This window comes from Nerophis lumbriciformis, linkage group LG17 (assembly GCF_033978685.3).
Source record: "Nerophis lumbriciformis linkage group LG17, RoL_Nlum_v2.1, whole genome shotgun sequence".
Lineage (NCBI taxonomy): Eukaryota > Metazoa > Chordata > Actinopteri > Syngnathiformes > Syngnathidae > Nerophis > Nerophis lumbriciformis.
Window position 1 is genome coordinate 25,990,888 of NC_084564.2, and position 27,839 is coordinate 26,018,726.

The 27,839-nt window shown below is 39.5% G+C and overlaps 1 protein-coding gene across 1 annotated transcript in view; it reads right to left on the bottom strand.

The window, feature by feature from the left end:
- The window catches only part of laynb (layilin b), a 34,084-nt gene extending 20,203 nt beyond the window's left edge, over nucleotides 1–13,881 (bottom strand). The window contains exon 1 of the mRNA XM_061972846.2: nucleotides 13,668–13,881. Within this exon, the coding sequence (XP_061828830.2) occupies nucleotides 13,668–13,740 (73 nt within the window). The 5' untranslated portion in view covers nucleotides 13,741–13,881. The remainder of the gene's footprint in view (nucleotides 1–13,667) is intronic.
- Nucleotides 13,882–27,839: the final 13,958 nt, after the last annotated feature.

Sequence of the window (27,839 nt, forward strand, 5' to 3'; positions counted from 1 at the left end):
CCAAAATGTTGAAAGAGCCATATCGGACCAAAAAAAAAAAAAAAATCTGTCTGGAGCCGCAAAAAATTAAAACGCCTTCTATAAGTGATATAATGAAGTCAACACATGATATAAGTGTCTATATTAGCTATATTAGTGTGACGACCGGGGCGCATGGTGATGCGGGGTTTCGTTCTCCCAGGATGCAACGGACTTCAGACACAGCGTGAAGGTAAAATAAATGATTTATTTACCGGACTAAATTATACTGGAACAAAGAAAAGGGTGCTCATAGCACATAAGGCAAAAACTAAAAGAGCTAGCATGGGAGCTAGAAGGTAAAAAAAAGGAGTTTAGCGTGGAAGCTAACAGGTACAGAGCCAGAACAAAAGTCGTCAACTGTTGCATGAAAACAAACTACGAAGCCAGAACGAATGACAGGGAAGACAGGCTTAAATAATAATGTCAGTGATGACAAACAGGTGCGTGTCGGGAACAAACGCGGCAGGTGAAAATAATAAGCAGCCATGGCAACAAACTCAGGTGTACAAAACAGGCACTCAAGGTGTCCAAAACTAACCAAAAACACAAGTATCTTGAAAACGTAAACAAAATATATGATCCGGGCAGCGGATCATAACAGTACCCCCCCCTTAAGGGACAGATTCCAGATGTCCCCCAGAAAAACTAAACCCCCCCCAACTATAACAAAGTTCAAGAGTCAAGGGAGGGTGGAGGGAGGATTTGGCGGAGGGTCGCCAGGTCACATGTCCCCGAATCCACCGGGGACGAGTCAGGTGGCGGCGGCGAATGGAACGCCGCTGCCGGAGGCGAGGCGGGCGACCACGGAAAGGCCACATTTGTGGCTGCCGAGAAGGTGGGCGTGAGTGGCGCCAGAAGTTCAGCAGCCGGAGAGTTCTGCGACTACGTCTCGGGTGTCGCTGCTGTTTGCGCCACTGGCGTCCATACTCTAACCTCCGAGAGCGCCGCTTGCGCCGCCAGAACACCAGAGGTCGCTGAGACGACGAGGAGAGAGCAGACCTCGCCGTGGAAGCAGGAGGAAGCGTCGTCGTCGCCGTGGAAGCAGGAGGAAGCGTCGTCGTCGCCGTGGAAGCAGGAGGCGTCGTCGTCGCCGTGGAAGCAGGAGGCGTCGTCGTCGCCGTGGAAGCAAGAGGCGTCGTCGTTGCCGTGGAAACAGGAGGCGTCGTCGTCGCCGTGGAAACAGGAGGCGTCGTCGTCGCCGTGGAAACAGGAGGCGTCGTCGTCGCCGTGGGAACAGGAGGCGTCGTCGTCGCCGTGGAAACAGGAGGCGTCGTCGTCGCCGTGGAAACAGGAGGCGTCGTCGTCGCCGTGGAAACAGGAGGCGCCGCCGTCGCCGTGGAAACAGGAGGCGTCGTCGTCGCCGTGGAAACAGGAGGCGTCGTCGTCGCCGTGGAAACAGGAGGCGCCGCCGTCGCCGTGGAAACAGGAGGCGCCGCCGTCGCCGTGGAAGCAGGAGGCACCGTCGCCGTGGAAGCAGGAGGCGCCGTCGCCGTTGAAGCAAGAGGCGCCGTCGCCGTGGAAGCAGGAGACGCCGTCGCCGTGGAAGCAGGAGACGCCGTCGCCGTGGAAGCAGGAGGCGCCGTCGCCGTGGGTGGAGCCAGAGGCGGAGCAGGTGGCTCGGCTGTCGGCGTGGGCGGAGCCAGAGGCGGAGCAGGCGGCTCGTCTGTCGGCGTGGGCGGAGCCAGAGGCGGAGCAGGCGGCTCGTCTGTCGGCGTGGGCGGAGCCAGAGGCGGAGCAGGCGGCTCGTCTGTCGGCGTGGGCGGAGCCAGAGGCGGAGCAGGCGGCTCGTCTGTCGGCGTGGGCGGAGCAGGCAACGGAGTATCTGCGGGTGGTGAATGTCTCAGCTGGACTGCTGCGTTGGCCGTAGGTGGAATCATCACCTGCAGCGCGGAGAGTATACTGCCCAGCTGTCTCTCCAAAACATCAAGGCGGGCGTCTTGGCGTTCCGCCATGGCATTGACGCAAGCCCCAAGAACGCCAAACTGTTCCTCCTGTTGTCCAAGTTGTTTGGCCTGTTGGTGCAATGCCCTTTTTACTTGGTCGTTCTCTGCGGGGTCTCGTGTGCTTTGCAGCGATGGAGCAGGAGGTGGAGAGGATGGTGTTTGCAGGACCACCAGGGTTGATGGTGGCGTCAGAGTGGCAGGCGTCCGGGCTGTCGTTGTCGTGGAAACAGGTGCTGGTGCGGAAGCCAGACTTGGAGTCGGTGCTGGTGTGGGAACCAGACTTGGAGCAGGTGCTGGGCGTGACTTTGTCGGAGGTGGCCTGGCCGGGGGTTGCGGCTTAGCATGCCGAAGGTCTGGTGGCGGAGGCCGGCATGGAGGTTTGGGCTTGGCTGGGTGCAGCTGTGCCCGCCCACTAGCAAAGCACCCAGTACTAGCCCCCCCCTCAAGAAGCGGATCCCAGACGCGTCTTGAGCAGTCTGGAACAGTCTTTAGGGGTGGGAGGGAGGAGGTGAGGAGGTGGGTAGGCTCCTCCCCTTTTGATTGTCCTAATTGCCTATTCTGCTCTTCAATGGTGGACTGTAGGAACGACCAAGAGGGAGAAAACAGAGGAGTGGGCGGAGCTTGAGCCATAGGGGGTGGGGCTTGAAAACCAGAATGTGACTGGTACTGACTAGACTTATAATTAACAAAAATGTCCTGATAGTATTTAATTGTTGAATTAAAGTCATTTGGAGGCGGCTGACAGAAAGAGTTGACTGAATTTAAAAAAATGTCTTCGTCTATGACGTCATCACCAGTGGACGGGATGACGTCATCCGCGCGGGTCTCCAGCTGACTGACAGCCCAATCAGTGAACTGTTTGGCAAAGTGAGTGATGGGATTACCAAACATCGGCGGAGGGGAATCCTGGGCTGCTTGGCTGTGTTCCGGAGGGAAGAATTGCGGGGGTGGCGCGTCTCTGTCGCGAGCTGAAGCCGTTTTGTGCGACTTCCGCCTTCGCTGACGCGTGCGAGCGGGCTGAGAGCGGACCTCCCCGGGCCAGATGGAGTCGATCGGGACAAGAACACCTCCAGGTCCCCATATCATCTCCTCATCTGGATTGCAGCGGAGCGTCTCTGCCTCCATCGCTCGGAGGACCATCCCCGCACCTTCTTCATCCACCTCCGTCAGGCCCGATGCGAAATAACTTTTTGCTGGCTTCGTACTGTGACGACCGGGGCGCATGGTGATGCGGGGTTTCGTTCTCCCAGGATGCAACGGACTTCGGACACAGCGTGAAGGTAAAATAAATGATTTATTTACCGGACTAAATTATACTGGAACAAAGAAAAGGGTGCTCATAGCACATAAGGCAAAAACTAAAAGAGCTAGCATGGGAGCTAGAAGGTAAAAAAAAGGAGTTTAGCGTGGAAGCTAACAGGTACAGAGCCAGAACAAAAGTCGTCAACTGTTGCATGAAAACAAACTACGAAGCCAGAACGAATGACAGGGAGGACAGGCTTAAATAATAATGTCAGTGATGACAAACAGGTGCGTGTCGGGAACAAACGCGGCAGGTGAAAATAATAAGCAGCCATGGCAACAAACTCAGGTGTACAAAACAGGCACTCAAGGTGTCCAAAACTAACCAAAAACACAAGTATCTTGAAAACGTAAACAAAATATATGATCCGGGCAGCGGATCATAACAATTAGCCTACTATCAAAAATACCATGTGTCACAGGCTGACTCAAATCTTCGTTGGCAGAAATGTTTAGATGTAATAATTATGTAATTTATGTAATATTTATTCTACCCATTTAAAACAGTAAAACGCAGGCTTCTTAGAGGGTGAGATAACTCCTCTAAATTACTGGCTTAGAATGGCCAAAGGTATAGATGTGTGTCCAAGTTAAAGGAAACAGCGGGCTGTCTTCTTCGAATGGATTTATAACAATCTATGCACGCTGGGTAACGTTTGCTGTGGTCTGGAACAACATGGCACACAGGCAATATTACATACGGATAATATGTCATGAGACATGCAAATATAAATTAAATACAGAGGACATTACAAATTAAATGATCTCAAATATACCTACAAGTGAGGCATAATGATGCAATATGTACATACAGCTAGCCTAAATAGCATGTTAGCATCGATTAGCTTGCAGTCATGCACTGACAAAATATGCTTGATAAGCACTCCACACAAGTCAATAACATCAACAAAGCTCACCTTTGTGCATTCACGCACAGCATAAAACGTTTGGTGGACAAAATGAGACAAAGAAGAAGTGGCATAAAATATGTCTTTCTCTGGCATCGTTGAAAAAAGTTATAGATGTAAACAAGTTACGGTGACTTCAAGGTCCGCCAAAATTAGTAGGACAAAACGGCGCTCGCCAAATACTCTCATCAGAGAATCATTTTTAATATAAACAGTGGGATTTCTAACAATTAGGGAGGTTTGTGTCATGTTGTCCTCCTACAGCAGGGGTAGGGAACCTATGGCTTGCGAGCCTGATGTGGCTCTTTTGATGACGGCATCTGGCTCTCAGATAAATCTTAGCTGACATTGCTTAACACGATAAGTAATGAATAATTCCGCTGGTAATCACAGTGTCAAAATATAAAACATTCTCATGCATTTTAATCCATGCATCCGTTTTCGTTGGTGTTTTCCTGTGTTCTGTGCTTTTTCCTGTCCAGCGCTCTTATTTTGGTTTGTTTCCTGTCACTGCACCTCCGTCCTGAGCGCTGCCTCTCTCACCTGTCTCTGATTGGCACTCCAGATACACCTGACACCTGTTACCTGTCAGGCTTCTTTACAAGCCAACCTGCCCTGCACACAGGGCTAGATGACTGTACTTGCTAGTCGGCTTCCTGTGCACCTCCTGGTTGCCAATAAATAGACTTTTACCTGCACGCCGTCTGCTATTTTCGCATCCTTGGCGTCGCGCTACAAGAAACACTCACCAAATCGTGACAAAAAAAATGCTACAAACAGATATTGTGTCAGCTCTAGGTGACTACGTGTATTAGTATTAATTATTAGTTAGAACATTACAGCTTTTTCTCATTACATGCCGATTTTTTTGCTCTTTTGACATTTACTATTATTTTCCCCCATGTAATAAATGAATAATAATAATACAGTTTAACTGCATAACCTCGCATGTCAAGTCTGGCTGTACGAAAATACTAATGTTCAGTCAGACATTTAACAGTGTTTATAATGGTTGTTGTAATGTTTCTAATTCGTTTATAAGTTAGTATTTAATTTTTGAATTGACTAAATGAAAGTTATTTACATTTTAAGTACATTTTATTTTTATTTTGAGACCTTATATTTTATATCAGGTGTGTCTATTCCGCCAAAGTTCGCATACTGAAAAGAAAATGTTTGTGATAAAATAAAGAAGCTAAAAACAGATATTATATATATTTTAAGACATAACTTTGTGTTATAGGTGACTAAGTATATTATTATGAATTATTAGTTTAAAAAGTTCAGCTTTTTCTCATTACATTCCGATTGTTTGCTCTTTTTTCTTAAATTTTTACTGTCTATTTTTTTGGGATATGTTATTAATTGAAAATACACAACTTTCAAAAAATTCAGCAGATACATTATGTATAGTTGCACAAAGTATCGGTATTGGATCGGTATCGCCGATAACAGCCTGAATTATACTAGAATTGGATCTGAAAGAAAATCAGTGGTGTCGCACATCACAAGTATGTGAGCTACAGTGCTAACACTACACTCACATTTTAAAAGTAACATCATGCTATGCTAGGTTAGCATATTAGCTGAAGGAAAACAAAACGATCAAACTAACAGCATGTCCGTAAATGAATGACGGGTAGTTGGCAGAGCTCCAAACTTAATTTTAAGACGTGTAGCGAAGCCTGCGTGTACTTTTAAAAAAACGATTGGACAGACAGTGGTGCGATCCCAGGATGCAGAGAAAGCGAAGCGACGTGCTGGCAGAAGGAAATTTAATTAGGTACCAGGTTGAAGAAAAGTAACACAGGTCAAGCAGGAACTCAGGAATCAAAGGAACACTGAGGCATACACTAGATCAGGGATCTTCAACAAGGGGGTCCCTGACCCCTTGAATCTGTGGAAGTACTGCAGGGGAGTCGTGAAATTTTTGGTTGATTAGACTTTTTTACATACAATATTTTATATGCAATGGTTCCACTAATTTACATATCTTTAAATACACACATAACAAATAATATAACTATAGTACGAAAAATAAACAAATACGCGTTTGCACGTTTAAAATGATATGAATAAATAAACTTACTATCTTAGTATTGGACAATAACAAGCTACCTTTAGGACCCGTTTAAAAGACAATTGTATACAAGATACATAAGTAGGGGGTCCCCGCTCTATCTCTCCATCAGTTTGGGGGTCTTCGGCCTTGAAAATTTTGAATACCCCTGCTCGGGATAATGAACCAGAACTGAAAGAACAATGTGGAACTAAATAGAATTAATTATTAATGTGCTGGCAGGACGAGGAACAGAAAGTAAAGGTGCTACAAAACACAAAGGAAACGCTATTAAAATATGAATACCAGGACAGGAAATGATACCAAAACACAGTAAAATAAATAGCAAAGTCCAAACTGTCATGTGGGATCATTATGTGGTGGTTCAGAAGTTGTATCATCTCCATTTTCCTTAATGATGTCTTAAGAAACAGTACAGACGTCCTCGTTTATCGTTATTTATATCCCTTTGATTGGTTTGGTCTCCTTTAGTGACCAATAATGTACAAAACCCAAAACCAGTGAAGTTGGCACGTTGTGTAATTTGTAAATAAAAACAGAATACAATGATTTGCAAATTGTTTTCAACTTATTTTCAATTGAATAGACTGCAAAGACAAGATATTTCATGTTCGAACTGAGAAACTAAATTTTTTTTTTGCAAATAATCATTAACTTAGAATTTAATGGCAGCAACACATTGCAAAAAAGTTGGCACATGGGCATTTTTACCACTGTGTTACATGGCCTTTCTTTTTAACAATACTCATTAAACGTTTTTTCCCAAAAACTATTTGAAATGTGGACTCGTCAGACCACAGAACACTTTTCCACTTTGCATCAGTCCATCTTAGATGAGCTCGGGCCCAGCGAAGCCGGCAGCGTTTCTGGGTGTTGTTGATAAATGGCTTTCGCTTTGCATGGTAGAATTTTAACTTGCACTTACAGATGTAGCGACGAACTGTAGTTACTGACAGTGGTTTTCTGAAGTGTTCCTGAGCCCATGTGGTGATATCCTTTACACACTGATGTCGCTTTTTGATGCAGTACCGCCTGAGGGATCGAAGGTCCGTAATATCATCGTTTACGTGCAGTGATTCTCTGAACCTTTTGATGATATTACAGACCGTAGATGGTGAAATCCCTAAATTATTTTGCAAAAGCTGGTTGAGAAATGTTGTTCTTAAACTGTTTGACAATTTGCTCAGGCATTTGTTGACAAAGTGGTGACCCTCGCCCCATCCTTGTTTGTGAATGACTGAGCATTTCATGGAAGCTGCTTTTATACCCAATCATGGCACCCACCTGTTCCCAATTAGCCTGTTCACCTGTGTGATGTTCCAAATAAGTGTTTGATGAGCATTCCTCAACTTTCTCAGTCTTTTTTGCCACGTGTGCCAGCTTTTTTTAAACATTTTGCAGGCATCAAATTCCGTCCATCCATCGCGTGTCCTTTTCGGGGTCGCGGGAGCTAATATTTGCAGAAAATAACAAACTTTTCCAGTTGGAACATTAAATATCTTGTATTTGCAGTCTATTCAATTGAATATAGGTTGAAAATCATTGTATTCTGTTTTTATTTACCATTTACACAACGTGCCAACTTCACTGGTTTTGGGGTTTGTACAATAGTACTGATATGTTAGTTTATTTAGCCATTTGTATGCTTGAAAATGCTTTATTTAGGCTGGAATATGCTTAAAAACAATTTAAAATTATCCCCAAAAGAATCTGCGATGTGGTGAAGCCGCAATGTCAAGTTACTCTTGTGTAAAAAGAAGTTCATCGCCATAAGCATGCCGCTGTTTTGAATGCGAATCTACTTATGCTTACTTTGCATGACTTCTTATGTATATTCTTCTTCTTTTCTTCTCACCTTCTTCCAGGTTAACCCTCGCTGTGGTGCTGTCATTTAAGATTGAAGTGAGGCTTTGTTCCAGTAAAGAGTTACATTTTACCCTGAATTTGGGGTCCAATTCCGAATTGTTCAACCAAAAATTTGACTTCAGAGATTCCACTGTATTTTGGTGTGAGGGAAATAAAGCTCACATTCCTGCAATGAGCAGGAGAGTTTGTTCTTTCGTTTTAGTTAAGTTAAGTTAAGAATGCTGCTGCGTGCCTCACAAGCCTCAGTGGAAAAGCTTAGACTCTTCCAGTGAAAATAAAGCCTACTGTTTGTATTGATCGGCGTATCAACAGAACATAAACATGTTTTACCTCACATACAAGTGTAAAAAGAAGTTAGCCAGTGTCTGCATTGAAAACAATCAAAAAAATATTTCAATTTTTTTTTAAATGAATAATACATTGTCTGTCTGTGCAACTTATTTAACATATAGAGAAGCTGAGAGCGCAGAAGCTAATATTGAAAAAAATGGATCCTATCAATACCAAGGGTAGTATAAGTATCGGATCCATACTGGCGTCATGAGACCAATACATTCCAGTTCCTTTTATTTTCACTATTATCTATGTGATTGTGTTGTGTTTTGTTGTTATTGCTATATTTATATATAATATATTTAGGAATGTTACGATTCTGCCGATTCCAATCATCATGAGATCAGACGATATCAATATCGATCACATACAGTACAGACCAAAGGTTTGGACACACCTTCTCATTCAATGTGTTTTCTTTATTTTCATGACTATTTACATTGTAGATTGTCACTGAAGGCATCAAAACTATGAATGAACACATGTGGAGTTTTATACTTAACAAAAAAAGGTGAAATAACTGAAAACATGTTTTCTATTCTAGTTTCTTCAAAATAGCCACCCTTTGCGCTGATTACTTTTTCGCACACTCTTGGTTGGCATTCTCTCGATGAGCTTCAAGAGGTAGTCACCTGAAATGGTTTTCATTTCAGAGGTGTGCTTGAAGCTCATCGAGAGAATGCCAAGAGTGTGCAAAGCAGTAATCAGAGTAAAGGGTGGCTATTTTGAAGAAACTAGAATAGAAAACATGTTTTCAGTTATTTCACCTTTTTTTGTTAAGTAAATTTCCCTGAAGAAAATTTTCTTCAGGAAAAATCCCCTGAAGAGCAGGGAAACCTGCGAAACAGGCTTGTAGGGATGAAATAGCCTCCGTGTTTTTTCCTGACCTAACGAATATTCCGTTATACAGTGCTCAATACCGGGGTAGAGTGGAATATATATATATATATATATATATATATATATATATATATATATATATATATATATACATAATGTGTGTTTGTATATATATATATATATATATATATATATATATATATATATATATATATATATATATATATATATATATATATGTGTGTGTGTGTGTGTGTGTGTGTGTGTGTATATATGTGTGTGTATAATGCAGAACTTTTGGTGAGCTTTGTGTAATAGGTAACAATGTATGTTATTATCAGTCATTATAATGTCCGTTTTTTTTCCCTGATTACAGTATATTTTTTTGCTCTTTTTTCATACATTTTTACCGTTGTTTTTTTGGTTTGGTTTAACAGTTTATTGCTGTTAATTGGTTCTGGAAATGACTGCGATAAATGAACTTCTGCAAGGTAGGAATTAATTATTATAAATCATGACTGTTTATGACTGTCTAAATGTTGTTGTTTTTTTATTTGTAAGAGCCCTCTAGACATGAAATAACACCCCTAAGTCACCTGTACTCTCTTTTAATCCAATGGAGTAATGCTGCCTGAGGCTGAGCCAATCAGCGGCCACGATACTTAACACCGTGATCTGATTGGTTTAGTGGCCAATACTACTGTAGTATTGATAATTCTAGTTTATGTTGCTACTTGTAAAATGAGTAATTTAGGACCCCAAAATAATAATGCTTTGAAAAAATATTTTTACGATTGTGTTTCAACAATACATGTATGCTGCGGGCCAACAAAACTAGCAAAAATAGCCCCCGGGACCAAACTTTGGACACCCCGAAATAAGGGAATAATTGTATTTTGTTGAAATTGATACTTAATATTGTTGTTTTTGTTTAAGTGTTCACAAATATGTGTGTTGGTACAAATGCTGTATATATTTTAAATATACATTTCGAGTAATAAGTAGGGTTGTCCCGATTTGATATTTAATATGGGATATCGGTCCGATATCAGCAATAAACACTATCAGATGATATTGCTTCTAAAATCTCTGATGTAAAATCATTGATACATGCAGTCCTGCAGCATGTTTACTTTAGCAATACTGGACAGCTAGTTAACATCTAAATGTCCTCTGCACACACGTTTGTTTTTTTCTTGGTTTTTTTTGTCAAGTCATTTACAAACAGGTAAACAAAGGCTACTTGGAGCAAACAGCTACACAACAGCTAAGCACACAATAGCACACAAGCTATACATACATAATACGTGTTCTTAACCAAACTATATTGCAGTCTAAAACACAGTCTTTGTCAATATAAACAAATTGTTAAATCATTATATTTGCATATTACTTACGCAAACAACGTCTCTAAGCATATTAGTAAATATCCAGCCGAATTTTTAAGTGGTCCTTTTATGATTTTTTTCTACATCTACAACACTTAAAATGTTGTAGATTTGCATAGACTATGTTTTACAGACGAGCTTCAAGCCGCTTTCTGACCGTTTTGTGGCGGGTCGAATTTACGTGCCTCCACTTTGACTGCTTCTTCTCCCCATCAGCCATGTTGTAGTTTTTAACGCCTCCATATGGAGTCCATAGATAGATATAAGTTAGAACTATACTTTTTATTAGAAATGGCAACAGCGGAGGATGCATGTGCATGTACGAGCCAGTCTGCCTCACAACAAGAGAATAGAGGAAAACAAGCTTATTGACTAGCGAAGGACTACAAATTATGAAAAAAACTGCAATTTATAATTCGAAAAATGCGGTACTTAGGCCTACTGTACTTTAATGTCGGTCATTACGGTGGCACTTGGAGAGTCAAGTTTATTTTCTGAGGTGGTGATTTTTTTTTTGCATACGAGGGCCCCTTTAATGAATTATTGTGGCCCAAAATTTTTTTTAAATAAAAGATAAAGAATTACCACTCCACTTCACCTTAAAGACAGCATAAGTCTATTACAGACAGTTAATAATAATAAACCAACACTCTATTTATTAGGCCTACCACGCTACTGTACTTTAATGTCGGCCATTACGGTGGCACGCGGAGAGTTTATCTTCTGAGGTGGTGAACATTTTTTTGCATAATAGGGCCCCTTTAATGAATTATAGTGGCCAAAAAATAAATAAAATAAAAGATAAAGAATTACCACTCCACTTCACCTTAAATACAGCATAAGTCCATTACAGACAGTTAATAATAACAATAAACCAGCACTCTATTTATTAGGCCTACTACGCTACTGTACTTTAATGTCGGTCTTTACAGTGGCAAGTGGAGAGTTTATTTTCTGAGGTGGTGAACATTTTTTTGCATAATAGGGCCCTTTTAATGAATTATTGTGGCCACTCGGTGTGGCCAAAAAAATTAATAAAATAAAAGATAAAGAATTACCACTCCACTTCACCTTAAAGACAGCATAAGTCCATTACAGACAGTTAATAATAATAAACCAGCACTCTATTTATTAGACCTTCTACGCCAGGGGTGTCAAACTCAAATACAGAGTGGGCCAAAATTTCAAACTGAACAAAGCCGCGGGCCAAGGTTGAACAAATTAACCTTTAACGTACTCTACGAGCGATCGTCACGTCCGCTTTGCATCCATTCTAACATCGTTCAGACCCAGTCACAAGATATGTGCGGCTTCTGTACCACACACGAGCGAATGCAACACATACTTCATCAACAGCGATACAGGTTACACTGAGGGTGCCAGTATAAAAAACTTTAACACTGTTAGAAATATATGCCACACTGTGAATCCACACCAAACAAGAATGACAAACACATTTCGGGAGAACATCCGCACCGTAACACAACATAAACACAACATAACAAATACCCAGAATCCTTTGCAGCACTAACTCTTCCGGGGCGCTACAAAATACACCCCCGCTACCACCAAACCTCCCTCCCCCCACACACACACCTTGTAGCGTCCAGGAAGAGTTAGTGCTGCAAAGGGTTCTGGTTTGGTGTGGATTCACAGTGTGGCGTATATTTCTAACAGTGTTAAAGTTTTTTATTCGGCTACCCTCAGTTTAACCTGTATCGCTGTTGATGAAGTATGCGTTGCATTCTAATGTGTGTGCGTGCAGAAGCCGCACATGTTATGTGACTGGGCCAGCACTCATTTGGCTGGCTGGCGTTTGGAAGACTCCCGGGCGAATCAACGGGCCAGCTTTAGTGTTAATTTGATATCGCCTCAAGGGCCAGTTGAAATTATACGGCCAAATTTGGCCCGCGGGCCAGAGTTTACACCCATGTTCTACGCTACTGCACTTTAATGCCGGTCATTACGGTGGCACGCGGAGAGTCTATCTTCTGAGGTGGTGAACATTTTTTTGCATAATAGAGCCCCTTTAATGAATTATTGTGGCCAAAAAAATTAATAAAATAAAAGATAAAGAATTACCACTCCACTTCACCTTAAAGACAGCATAAGTCCATTACAGACAGTTAATAATAATAAACCAGCACTCTATTTATTAGACCTTCTATGCTACTGCACTTTAATGTCGGTCTTTACAGTGGCACGTGGAGAGTTTATTTTCTGAGGTGGTGAACATTTTTTTGCATAATAGGGCCCCTTTAATAAATTATTGTGGCCACTAGGTGTGGCCACAAAAATAAATAAAATAAAAGATAAAGAATTACCACTCCACTTCACCTTAAATACAGCATAAGTCCATTACAGACAGTTAATAATAATAATAATAAACTAGCACTCTATTTATTAGGCCTACTACGCTACTGCACTTTAATGAATGTCGGTCTTTACGGTGGCACGTGGCAAGTCAAGGTAATTTTTTTAAGGTGGTGAAAGAAGTTGTGTCCTATCGGATCAACATCGGCGATACTCAAAGCTCCAATATCGGTATGGCATCGTGAAAAGGCTGTATCGGTATGGCATCGTGAAAAGGCTGTATCGGGATCGGTAATACTGGTCCTGTATTTACTTGTATGGGATCCTTAATGATCGACATCCTTACTGTGCAACTTTTGCTAGTTTTATTCTCATTTTGTGGCCGATAGTAGATCTTTCCTGCTATTTGGCGCCGGTCGTGGAGTAAAACGAAGAGAGGACCTCCTGACCGAGCAGCTGAGAAGAAAACAAGTTGCTGTTGATATTTTCCACATCACATGCTGGGACTAAAGCCTGCATGTCTGTTAATAATTACAAAGCCACAGACTTTTCTCCTCTCTGGCCGCCTAACGCCGTTCAAATATGTGCGAACGTAGCTCACAACGGAGACTATTTGAATAGGGTTTTAACGACACGATATTATTAGTGACGGAAGTGGATTTGCTCGTCTTACCATTGATCTTAGCGGCGGACGCGTGGTGGAAGAGGACGGCGACCAAGGCGCCAAACAGCCTCACAAAGTCCATGTCGACATGTTCACGTCCGTGCGCGCCCTTAACTGCCAAAGCCAAAGAAAAAAAAAAGGATGAAATAACGACGTTTTTCGTCTGCTCCTCCGCGGGAAACCCGTGACTGACAAGAGCGCTCCAAGACTCGCACTGTGGTGCGTGGAAAGAATGGGAGAGAAAGGGGGGAGAAGGGGGCTAGACCAAATGTGAGGTTTTTTGTTTTTTTTTGTTAAAAAGACAAAGCACAAATGCTTTGCAAAAAGCTAAAATGTTTTAGTCTTGTCCAAAAGTCAAAACATAATGATGAACCTTACATTGTGCTTTTTTTCTTTAGCTTTTTCTGGCTTTTTTTGCTCCCCTTTTCATAAACACGTACCAAGCAAAAATAGTTTTAGTACCGGTACCAATATTTTGGTATAGGTACCGAAATTATTTTTTTTACTTTTCGGTACTATCTGATTGTTCTCAAACTTTTTTCACCACCTCAGAAAATTACCTGATTAAAGTAGAGTCCCCCCCCCCCCCTATATTTAAACACGGTGTTACTGTTCAAACTGTGTGTAATGTTACACCGGCCAAAATATTAAACATACTTGTTAAATAAAACCTTTTGCCTTGTTTTTAAAGGATACTTAGGCCTACTATGCTACTTTAATGTCAGTCATTTTAGTGGCACTTGGAGAATCAAGTTTATTTTCTGAGGTGGTGAATTTTTTTTGTTGCATAATAGGGCCCCTTTAATCAATTATTGTGGCCACTAGGTGTGGCCAATAAATAAAAGATAAATAATTATTACCACTCCACTTCACCTTAATGTGAGTTTTTTTTTTTTTTTTTTTTGTTAAAAAGACAAAAAATATAAAATTAAAGATGAATAATTACCACTCCACTTCACCTTAATGTGAGGACTTTGTTTTTTTTGTTAAAAAGACAAAGCACTAATGCTTTGCAAAAACTATATAGTAAATAGCTTCAGTCTTGTCCAAAAGGCAAAACATGATGACGAACCTTACATTGTACTTTCTTCTTTAGCTTTTTCTGGCTTTTTTTGCTCCCCTTTTTATAAACACCAAGCAAAAATAGTTTTAGTACCTGTACCAATATGTTGGTACCGAAATTATTTTGATACTTTTCGGTACAATCTGATTGTTCTCAAACTTTTTTCACCACCTCAGAAAATTACCTGATTGAAGTAGCCCCGGACAAAATATTAAACACACTTGTTAAATAAAACCTTTGCCTTGTTTTTAAAGGATACTTAGGCCTACTACGCTACTTTAATGTCGGTCATTACGGTGGCACTTGGAGAATCAAGTTTATTTTCTGAGGTGGTGAAATTATTTTTGCGTAATAGGGCCCCTTTAATGAAGTATTGTGGCCACTAGGTGTGGCCAAAAAAATTAAAAATAAAAGATAAATAATTACCACTCCACTTCACCTTAATGTGAGTTTTTTTGTTTTTTTTTGTTAAAAAGACAAAGCACTAGCGCTTTGCAAAAAGTAAAAATGTATTGGAAAAAAAATAGCTTTAGTCTTGTCCAAAAGTCAAAACATAATGATGAATCTTACATTGTGCTTTCTTCTTTAGCTTTTTCTGGCTTTTTTTGCTCCTCTTTTCATAAACACCAAGCAAAAATAGTTTTAGTACCGGTACCAATATGTCGGTACTGGTACCGAAATTATTTTGATACTTTTCGGTACAATCTGATTGTTCTCAAACTTTTTTCACCACCTCAGAAAATTACCTGATTGAAGTAGCCCCCCTCTTCTGTTGTTTGGATGCTTTACATTAGTTTTGGATGATACCACAAATGTGGGTATCAATCCGATACCAAGTCGTTACAGGATCATACATTGGTCATATTCAAAGTCCTCATGTGTCCAGGGACATATTTTCTGAGTTTATAAACATAATATACATTTAAAAAAACGAAAAAAGATTTTGTGATGCCATGGTATCATTACAGTGGATGTCAGGTGTAGCTCCACCGATGGCGTTTGTTTATGTTTTGACGCCGGGGGGAGGGGTGGTGGGCCAGTACTTTTTAGAGGTGGTATAGTGCCACATATGATTGATTACAAACGTTTGTAGTATCGCGGTACTATACTAATACAAGTAGGGATGTCCGATAATATCGGACTGCCGATGTTATCGGCCGATAAATGCTTTAAAATTTAATCAATTCATGGTAAAGTTACATTCTTTAATGCATCCAGCGGGGCATCACAACAAAATTAGGCATAATAATGTGTATATATTGGTATCGGTTGATATCGGAATCGGTAATTAAGACTTGGACAATATCGGAATATCGGATATCGGCAAAAAAGCCATTATTGGACATCTCTAAATACAAGTATACCGTACAACCTTAATATTTAGTGGATAATACTTATAATCATTAGTGCATCTACTGGGGGTTTAAAAACTAGCGATGCCTCTGTTATGAACTTTAATCAAGGTTCCTTGAACACACCACAGTTATGCACTATGAGATGCAAAAGTGAAACTTAAACATAAATTTGTGTGTTGCTGCCACATATATGTATCATATTTTTACCTTTCTTCTATCACCTCATCCTGGCTCCCAAATGTCGGCATGAAGGTGAGCTTTGATGACCTTACGACGTCTGCGATACCAGAAGGAATGAACCCTTTTGTATTTTTTCAAGCAGGTGTGTCACACATTCCCCCTTTGATTTAGTCAACCTTATTGATGAACTTTGACAGTAAAGTTGATTTTGTCTGAACTTCTATGACGTCGTATTTTACAACTGGCGGATTTAAATGAGAGAAAAACATTTTAAATTTGTACTAAAGCCCAAGCCATGATTATGTGGCCCCTTTAGTGGTTGTGGCCCCAAACAAGCAAATAGTGTTTATGCCACAGGGTGGCCCTGATTCCATGAAGTAAAATTGATTCAATTGCTTACTTTTTGAAGGAAATACAAGAACATTTGCACTTTTTTTGGAAATACATTTAAAAGTTAAAGTTAAAGTACCAATGATTGTCACACACACACTAGGTGTGGCGAAATTATTCTCTGCATTTGACCCATCACCCTTGATCACCACCTGGGAGGTGAGGGGAGCAGTGGGCAGCAGCGGTGGCCGCGCCCGGGAATCATTTTGGTGATTTAACCCCCAATTCCAACCCTTGATGCTGAGTGCCAAGCAGGGAGGTAATGGGTCCCATTTTTATAGTCTTTGGTATGACTCGGCCGGGGTTTGAACTCACAACCTACCGATCTCAGGGCGGACACTCTAACCACTAGGCCACTGAGTAGTATTAAAAGATCCCCAAATTCTAGACAAAAGCTTCAGAGGTCAACTCAGATTTTCCTTTATCTGTATTTTGCAATTTCTTTAGCAAATTTTTGTTTTTGCTCCACTTATAATAAACATTCAATAAACTTAATTGTCACACATGAGTGTCAGGCTTGTCACTGACAGTTTGGTTATGTTTTTTCCTCTGTGTGTTTTATTTCCTCAGCGCTCTTATTTTTGTTAAGTTTCCTGCTTGTCTCCCTGATTGCTGTTTCCCCTCAGCTGAGGCTGATTGGCATCTGGCCACACCTGGTGTCAATCAGCCGGCTGCTATTTATACCTGCCTCGCCCTCCAGTCAGGGCTGGAGTATTGTAAGCTGTTACCTGTATGCTGTGGACTGTTTGCTGGTTGCTGTCTCCAGTTTTCTTGGTTCCTGTTTGCTGGTTCCTGTTCGCTATTTCCAGTTCACCTGTTTTCCTGTCTCCTGGTTTGTGTTATTCCTGCATTTTTTTGGACATTAAAAATCATGTCTTCCTGTATCAAGCCTGCCATCTCTGCATCTTGGGTTTCGTCACCCCCGCTTCCTGACAATGAGATGGCATTACATTCAGCAAATAAACTCATTTAATATGTCAGAATAATTGTACCTAAGTTATCACAAAACTTTGTTACATTGAGTTCAGCTCGCCCTGCAAGAGGAAAAAAGCTGTCTTTGATCCTACCAAGCAAAAGGCTTGTAAAACTCCACTGTGTACGATGGGAAGCAACATGAGGGTGTCGGTTTCTTTGATGTATTGTAATCCACAGGAAGATTTTGTCTTGACACAAGATCTATAAAGCGGAGAGGAAGCAGGACCTGACTCCCCTCCAGGCACATTTTCTTTGAATTGTTTTACGACCTTTTCTTTGAACTGTTTTGTGATAAGGGCGATGGCTGTTTACGACCCCCCTCCCCTAGAAACAGCTGTTGCCATGTAATTAGGGAAAGTCAAAAATAAAAGAGGAGGCGTACAATCTTTCGTCAGAGCATGGTGGAGACGTTTCTCCTAAATTGAGCCACATTTAATTCTGTCTCTGTTTAATTCCTTGCTTCTTTGTCTGTTTAATAGATGTCATCAGTGTTTGAACCTGACATCATATTTAGCTGATCACGGTAACGTCCCCGTAGATGTGCATATGCATTACCAAAACAAATGTTCTTATAAAAGTTTATTCCAAAAAGTCAATTGAAATCAGAGCTTTTTTGTGTACTACATTTTCTGGAAGAGTTTCAACTAACATGTCAACTTTGATTAACTTTGCCAATGCCTTTGCTTTTTCTTTAGCTGTTTGTCTCAATTTTTATTTTATTTTTTGCTACCATTCATATTTAAATACAAAAAACGGTTTTAGTATTGACCTGATGGTTATAACCAAACCTCCACACATGTGCATAAACCCTACAAAACAATGATTTATTCAATGTTTAAAAATTATTCCATGAAAAAAAAATCATTGACTGGTGTCATTACAAGCAAATTTGCAAATATTTAGAGAAAAGACTCAAAATATATATTTAAAAAAAAAAGAAAATGTCTTTTTTTTGCTACCCTTCTTACAAAAATAACCAGAAGACAGTTTTTACATTGAACGTTCTTGCATAATATACCCTTTGTAACTATGATAAATACATGGGTTAGAGAGATAGATAATAAAACAATAATGTAATTAAAAAAACAAAACAAACAGATTCGATTTCATTAATATAAATAAAATAAAAATAACCAGAAGACAGTTTGTATATATAACGTTCTTGCATAATATACCCTTTGTAACTATGATAAATAAATAAATGGGTTAGAGAGATAGATATCAAAACAATGTAATAAAAAATAAAAAAATAAAAATGATTTCCTTAATATAAATAAAATAAAAAATAAAAATAACCAGAAGACAGTTTTTGTATTGAACGTTCTTGCATAATATACCCTTTGTAACTATGATGAATAAATCAGTGGGTTAGACAGGTATTAAAACAATGTAATTTAAAAAACAAAAACAAATAAATACGATTTCCTTAATATAAATAAAATAAAAAATAAAAACATACTAAATTAGTATTAAAATATAAATGCAAATACATGTATGTATTATGAATGACAAATAATACATCTATTTTTTAATAAAATATTTTTAAACCATTACATCGAAACCAGTATGGTGAGGAAGTCAGTCCACTACAACGTGACTTATTTTGTAATTTTGCTAGGCACAGTTTGGTCTCTTCCTATGAAAGGAGTGACACATTAATTGTGTGTGTTTCCCACCACTTTTCTTTCTTTCTTTCTTTAGTTTATTTCGAACATGAACACACTTACATCATAATACATCACACAATTTCATATCATTTCATTTTACATCATGCCCGAAAAGGAGTAGGAAGAAGCAAAGCTTATTTAATCCTACCCCTTTCCCACTTCAAGCGTTTACAAATATATAGAATCATTTACTGACCTTTTTATATAATAAAATAACATCTATGAATTAGTATACAACAGTTTTGTAATATGTAATTAATTAATTAATTCAGTCATTATTAACATACTGAGATGAAGAATATCTTATTTTCAATAAGGTTGAAAGTATTTCTCATAATTCTTCTTTTTTGTACTCTGTAAGCACTATTATTTTGAACAACCTCTTAAACTGGATCATATCAGTACAATTTTTAACTTCTTTACTTAATCCATTCCATAATTTAATTCCACATACTGATATGCTAAAAGTTTTAAGTGTTGTACGTGCATATAAATGTTTTAAATTATTTTTTCCTCTAAGGTTATATTTCTCTTCTTTAGTTGAGAAGAATTGTTGTACATTCTTTGGTAGCAGGTTATAGTTTGCTTTGTACATCATTTTAGCTGTTTGCAATTTTACCAAATCACCAAACTTTAATATTTCTGACTTAATAAATAAAGGGTTTGTGTGTTCTCTATATCCAACATTATGTATTATTCTAACTGATCTTTTTTGTAACACGGTTAGCGAATGTAGTGCACATTTGTAGTTATTTCCCCATATTTCTGCACAAGAACTCAGATATGGTAACACTAGCGAGCAGTAGAGAATATGTAGTGATTTTTGGCCCAGGACATATTTTGCTTTATTCATTATTGAAATGTTTTTTGCCACCTTATGTTGTATGTTTTGTATATGAGATTTCCAGTTCATTTGATCATCTATTAATACTCCCAAAAATCTAGTTTCTTTTACCCTTTCTATGTCTACTTCGTCTATTTGTATTTGTGTATGATGCTCTTTTCTACTATTACCAAATAGCATTATTTTAGTTTTACTGAGATTCAAAGATAGTCTGTTTTTGTCAAACCATCTTTTTAATTTGTTCATTTCTTCTGTTATTATTTGTATTATCTTCTGTGTGCTCTCTCCTGAACAGAAAGCAGTTATTGTTGTGTCGTCTGCAAATAAAACCAACTTTAAGTCCTTCGTAACCTTACAAATGTCGTTTATATAAAGATTGAACAATCTTGGTCCCAGTATTGACCCCTGGGGTACACCACAGGATATATCTAGCCGTGTTGACATATTTTCACCCATCTTTACATATTGCTTCCTGTTGGTTAAATAACTTCTTACCCAATTCAATACCAAACCTCTGATGCCATATCGTTCTAATTTTCGTATTAAAATATCATGATTAATTGTGTCAAATGCTTTTGTTAAGTCCATGAATACTGCGGCCGCACATTCTTTACCATCTATTGCATTGGTAATTTCCTCTGTTATTTTGGTTAGTGCTATTGATGTTGAGATATTTGCTCGGAATCCATATTGGTTCTCCACAAGCGTCCCACTTTTGTTAATAAATAAATCTAATCGACTATTGAATAATTTTTCCAAGATTTTGGAGAATTGTGGAAGTAATGAAACTGGTCTGTAGTTAGTAAACTGGTGTACGTCTCCATTTTTATAAATTGGTACGACTTTTGCAATTTTCATTATATCAGGGAATTTACCGGTTAAAAATGATACATTGGTGATATATGTCAGAGGTTCTGAAATGTCTTGTATAACCTTTTTTATCGTTACCATATCTATTCCATGACAGTCGGTTGAGGTCTTGGATTTACAATTTTTTACAATTTTGATTATTTCTTCTTTTGTTACACTTTTAAGAAACATGGAATTGGGATTTCTGTCTATGAGCTCACTCAAGGCCTCAACTGACCCATCATCTGCATTTGGAATTCTTTGATCCAGATTTTTTCCGATATTAACAAAATAATCATTGAAACGTTCAGCTATTTGGTTCATATTGTAATTTTTTGTATTTCCATCTAGAAAGTACTGGGGGTAATCTTTCTTAGCACCATTTTTAATGATGCTATTTAGGATGCCCCATGTTGCTCTCATGTTGTTTTTGTTCTTGTTTAATAATTGACTGTTGTATTCCTTCTTACATGTTCGTAGTATACCAATTAGTTTGTTTTTATATTTCTTATACTTATTTTCTGCCTCTATAGATCTCTGTGTTATAAATATTCGATACAATGTGGTTTTTTTGTGACAAGCATTTTTCAGTCCTTTTGTCATCCATGGTTGGTTGTTTTTCTTTTGCTTCTTACTACGTTCTTTCCATGGGCAATGTTTATCATAGAGTGTAAGAAAGGTGTTAACAAAATTCCCATATGCATCATCTACATCATCTTCATTATATACGTTGTCCCAAATTTGTTTCCTCAGATCCTTCCTGAAGGAAATCATTCCTTCCACTGAATCCACACTGAAGATGAAAAAACAAGCAAGTATTCATCATATGACAAACATGCGCATGGGCATCATAATCAAATTGTCCCCATGGAGGAAGCCAACAAAATACAACCAACGCAACTTAAACAGTAAGTACACCAAAATAAACATACGGTTTAGTCAACACTTCTCTGACAACGTCATTTCAAAGTGAGCATGATTCTCTTTAGGCCCAACTTCTTTGAAATCTGTTACATAACTTGACAACACTGTTCTAGACTGGACATGAACTCACTGCCTGGAGACCAAAGCAAAGCAATGCACAGGAAGTAAGGAGTTCAAAAAAAGAAAGGATTTCCTCTTTTTCCACTGGATTCCTTCCTGTCCTATACGGTCAGTAAATACAGTAAAAAATCTCCTGATCAGAGTACTGCTTGTTGTGACTGGAGTGTGCAGCCCTGATGTGAATAACGTGTTTGACAGCACATCAGCTGCACTTTCAACACACGTCACATCTGCTTTGCAATTGAAGCTGCAGGCCTCTGTTTTATCGCTTGTTTCCTTATTTGTCCCCAGACGCCATTTAGTCACTCCATATAGTGTGTGTGTGTGTGTGTGTGTGTGTGTGTGTGTGCGCACTCCTCCAAGAACTCAACTAGAAATCATCACTTTTTATCAATGCATGCAGTAAAACTATACAGTACCTAAAAGTGCACATATTAAATTGAGCAAATAGTGGCTACAGTTGAGCACGACATTTTTCCCATAGGAGACCATTCATACACCTAGTCTGTTACAGTGTCCAACTGTTGCCTTAATTGAAGTGTACCCGGAGTGTTTCAGAATCTTTTTAGCTGTGTTGCAATAAAATGAGGCAACAAATGACAAAACCGCTTTTTTTGGTTTAACCAGCAATGCAAATGGGCCTCATGCATCTCCTTTTTTTATGTTTTAAAGTGTAACAATAAGTTAACCACCACAAAATGTCAAAACAACTAAACCCTTTCTTTTTTTTTTCTTTTTCTTTTTTTTTTTAAATGAATTTATTAATCAATCAACAAAACAATACACAACAACACCACAACAATGCAATCCAATTCCAAAACCAAACCCGTCCCAGCAACATTAAGAACAACAATAATCAGAGCAATTGAGAGCAATTGAGGACACACAAATCCAAATGTAGTGAAACAAAAATGAACATTATCGACAAGAGCATCAATATTAGTAACAATGTCAAGATAGCAGTGATTAAAAAAACCCTCATTGATATCATCATTAAAAACATTAATAAAAAATACTAAATTTTTTTAGAAATGAACAATAATAGTGTGTCACAGTGGCTTACACTTGCATCACATCCCATAAGCCCGACAACACACCGCATCCAGCATTTTCCACAAAGATATAATAAGTCATATTTTGGTTCATTTATTAGTTGAAACTAATTTAAATAATGGATCCCATATTCCAATATATGACTCATTATTATCAACCCTTTCTTTTGCTTTTGATAGCGACAAATGTTGCATGTGGGTTTTTTCATATGTTGCAAAAAAAACAACACAAAAAGCCAAAGAAAAAGTACATTCATGAGCCCATCAGCCAATCTTTGTCACTACATATGTCACTATATATATCAGTGACGTGCGGTGAGGTTGATGGCTGGTGAGGCACTGATTTTATCACAGTCAGATTTACAAACATATGAACCCTAAAGAGTATCTTATTCACCATTTGATTGGCAGCAGTTAACGGGTTATGTTTAAAAGCTCATACCAGCATTCTTCCCTGCTTGGCACTCAGCATCAAGGGTTGGAATTGGGGGTTAAATCACCAAAAATTATTCCCGGGCGCGGCGCCGCTGCTGCCCACTGCTCCCCACTGCTCCCCTCACCTACCAGGGGGTGATCAAGGGATGGGTCAAATGCAGAGGACAAATTTCATTACACCTAGTGTGTGTGTGACAATCATTGGTACTTTAACTTAACTTTAACTTTACACATACAAACTGTAGCGCACAAAAAAGCACATTTAATAAAAAAAACTTTATTATGGTCTTACCTTTACTTATATATAAAGTCCATTCGCCGCTGTTGTGCTGGATTAATGAACCCCCTGATGGGTGTGTTATATCAACTAAAGCCCTCACTTAAACTTTCCACGTGCAAGATTGAATCTATTTAAAAAAGTGTAACCGAGGGTTTATAAATGTCGCCTATACTGTATGAAACTACAAAATAACAAACACGGAGGCTCCAGTTTACACGAGGACCACTTTATTTACCTTCTTTCAAAAACCTCCGCTCCACTACAACATGTCATCACTTCCGCTCTTGGCGCCTTCAAAATAAGAGCTCAAGGCATATACAGTATAACAGCGCATAACAGGAACTTAACATCACAAATAGGAAAGCCCATAAAAATAGGTTACAAAAGTTATTTAATAAGAAGCCAAAAAGTGCAAAAACAATAATGTTCATGTTGGAGGAGTTGTGAATTAGATACACCTGCAGTCTGCGGGTGTACCTAATGTTGTGGCCCTGCAGTCATTCACAACTCCTCCAACACAAACATTATTGTTTTTGCACTTTTTGGCTTCTTATGAAATAACTTTTTTAAATAGATTCAATCTTGCACGTGGAAAGTTTAAGTGTGGGCTTTAGTTGATATAACAATTCTACGGCGGGGTGCAGGAGGCGGGGCTACTGGAGCCTCAGCCAGTGCGTCTTTTGCAGCCGTTTTATGATCGCTCAGCACAAGAAATACGTTACACACATACAGTTGTTGACAAAATAGACTGTACATTATATACCTCAGCTAACTAAACTATGGAAATGTATAATATAATTCATATAGCAATACAATCTCACTGCACAGCAGGCCAGCAGTTAGCCGAGTCCGTCCATGTTGAGGCACTGAGTGACGTGCCTCAACTGGCTGCTGTTCACCGCACCGTCTCTTCTCAGTATTTGAACGGCAAAGGTGAAAATTCAGCGATTTTGAATAAAAATAATCTAAAACTGGTGAAGTTAAATGGAAAATAACTTTATAGTATAATCACTGCATACATATAACAATTTAATTATTTTTTTCCTTTTTACATTTTTTTTCTTTCCATGATGGCAGGTGAGGCCCCACCTCACCTGCCTCCCCTGACTGCACGTCACTGGTACGTGGACTATGGAGGGTTTGTTTTCCCGAGATGCAATAAAAGTTGGAGCGGACATGGTGTGAAGGTAAGGACATATTTATTTTTACTATAACAAAAAGAACAAACTAAAGGCGCGCACAATCCAGAGGTACAAACTTGACTATGAAACAAAACTTACACTTAACGTAGACTAAGGACATGAAACAAAAGAACTGCTAAACGTGACATGAATAAACAAAAATTTACTTGGAACAAGCATGGAAATGATCATGGAACAATGGCATGGAATCAACGCATGAGTGACAAGGGTAACAGCAGATAATGTCGCCAGGCCGACCAACAGAAAAAGGCAGGCTTAAATAGCAGTGACATGATTGGTGACAGGTGTGTGAGTCAAAACGTGAAACAGGTGCGTGACATGACAGGTGAAAACTAATGGGTTGCTATGGTGACAAAACAAACAAAAGTGCACAAAGAGTCCAAAAACAAAACCGAACATGACTAAACAAAACATAATCACACAGACATGACAAAAACCTTAAATGTAGCCTGATTTAGCCATTCCTTTACCACTTTTAACGTGTGTTTGGGGTCATTGTCCTGTGGAACACCCAACTGCGCCAAGACCCAACCTCCGGGCTGGTGATGTAAGGTTGTCCTTTACTCTCTGTAAAGCACCAGTTTCTAAATTTGTTGTTTTTCTGACATGGACTTGTTTCTTCAGCATTGTCCACACGTTTAAGTCAGGACTTTGGGAAGGCCTTTCTAAAAACTTAATTCTAGCCTGATTTAACCATTCCTTTACCACTTTTGACGTGTGTTTGGGGTAAGGGTGTAACGGTACGTGTATTTGTATTGAACCATTTCGGTACAGGGGGTTCGGTTTGGAGGTGTACCGAACGAGTTTCCACACGGACATATTAAGTAGCGTAGCGCACGTTATGTAAACAATGCACACCGAGGCACAACACACGGCATGCTAGCAACGACCGGGCTACTACAACATGTACAAACCCCGTTTCCATATGAGTTGGGAAATTATGTTAGATGTAAATATAAACGGAATACAATGATTTGCAAATCATTTTGAACCCATATTCAGTTGAATATGCTACAAAGACAACATATTTGATGTTCAAACTGATAAAAAAAAATTTTTTTTGCAAATAATCATTAACTTTAAAATTTGATGCCAGCAACACGTGACAAAGAAGTTGGGAAAGGTGGCAATAAATACTGATAAAGTTGAGGAATGCTCAACAAACACTTATTTGGAACATCCCACAGGTGAACAGGCAAATTGGGAACAGGTGGGTGCCATGATTGGGTATAAAAGTAGATTCCATGAAATGCTCAGTCATTCACAAACAAGGATGGGTCGAGGGTCACCACTTTGTCAACAAATGCATGAGCAAATTGTCGAACAGTTTAAGAAAAACCTTTCTCAACCAGCTATTGCAAGGAATTTAGGGATTTCACCATCTACGGTCCGTAATATCATCAAAGGGTTCAGAGAATCTGGAGAAATCACTGCACGTAAGCAGCTAAGCCCGTGACCTTCGATCCCTCAGGCTTTACTGCATCAACAAGCGACATCAGTGTGCAAAGGATATCACCACAAGGGCTCAGGAACACTTCAGAAACCCACTGTCAGTAACTACAGTTGGTCGCTACATCTGTAAGTGCAGGTTAAAACTCTCCTATGCAAGGCAAAAACCGTTTATCAACAACACCCAAAAACGCCGTCGGCTTCGCTGGGCCTGAGCTCATCTAAGATGGACTGATACAAAGTGGAAAAGTGTTCTGTGGTCTGACGAGTCCACATTTCAAATTGTTTTTGGAAACTGTGGACGTCGTGTCCTCCGAACCAAAGAGGAAAAGAACCATCCGGATTGTTATAGGCGCAAAGTTGAAAAGCCAGCATCTGTGATGGTATGGGAGTGTATTAGTGCCCAAGACATGGGTAACTTACACATCTGTGAAGGCGCCATTAATGATGAAAGGTACATACAGGTTTTGGAGCAACATATGTTGCCACCCAAGCAATGTTACCATGGACGCCCCTGCTTATTTCAGCAAGACAATGCCAAGCCACGTGTTACATCAACGTGGCTTAATAGTAAAAGAGTGCGGGTACTAGACTGGCCTGCCTATCTCCCATTGAAAATGTGTGGTGCATTATGAAGCCTAAAATACCACAACGGAGACCCCCGGATTGTTGAACAACTTAAGCTGTACATCAAGCAAGAATGGGAAAGAATTCCACCTGAGAAGCTTAAAAAATGTGTCTCCTCAGTTCCCAAACGTTTACTGAGTGTTGTTAAAAGGAAAGGCCATGTAACACAGTGGTGAACATGCCCTTTCCCAACTACTTTGGCATGTGTTGTAGCCATGAAATTCTAAGTTAATTATTATTTGAAAAAAATTAAAATAAAGTTTATGAGTTTGAACATCAAATATCTTGTCTTTGTAGTGCATTCAATTGAATATGGGTTGAAAAGGATTTGCAAATCATTGTATTCCGTTTATATTTACATCTAACACAATTTCCCAACTCATATGGAAAAGGGGTTTCTAAAAGCCAGAGCTGGAAGACCCTTCTGCCTCGTTAAGATCTCCCGTTTGGGAACACTTCGGCTTCGCGGTGCGATACAACAATGGAGGACGAGTGGCGGACAAAGCAAAAGCGGTTTGCCGACATTGTTCAGCAGCAGTAGGGTATGCTTCTGCCAACACGTCAAACATGCTAACCCATTTTGAAGCGGCACCACCCCCAAGTGAACATCACTTCAACGAAGAGGTAGACGAAGCCTCTCCTCGGCGAGTCAGGCATACTTGCCAACCCTCCCGGATTTTCCAGGAGAGTCCCGAAATTCAGCGCCTCTCCCGAAAACCTCCCGGGACAAATTTTCTCCCGAAAATCTCCTGAAATTCATGCGGACCTG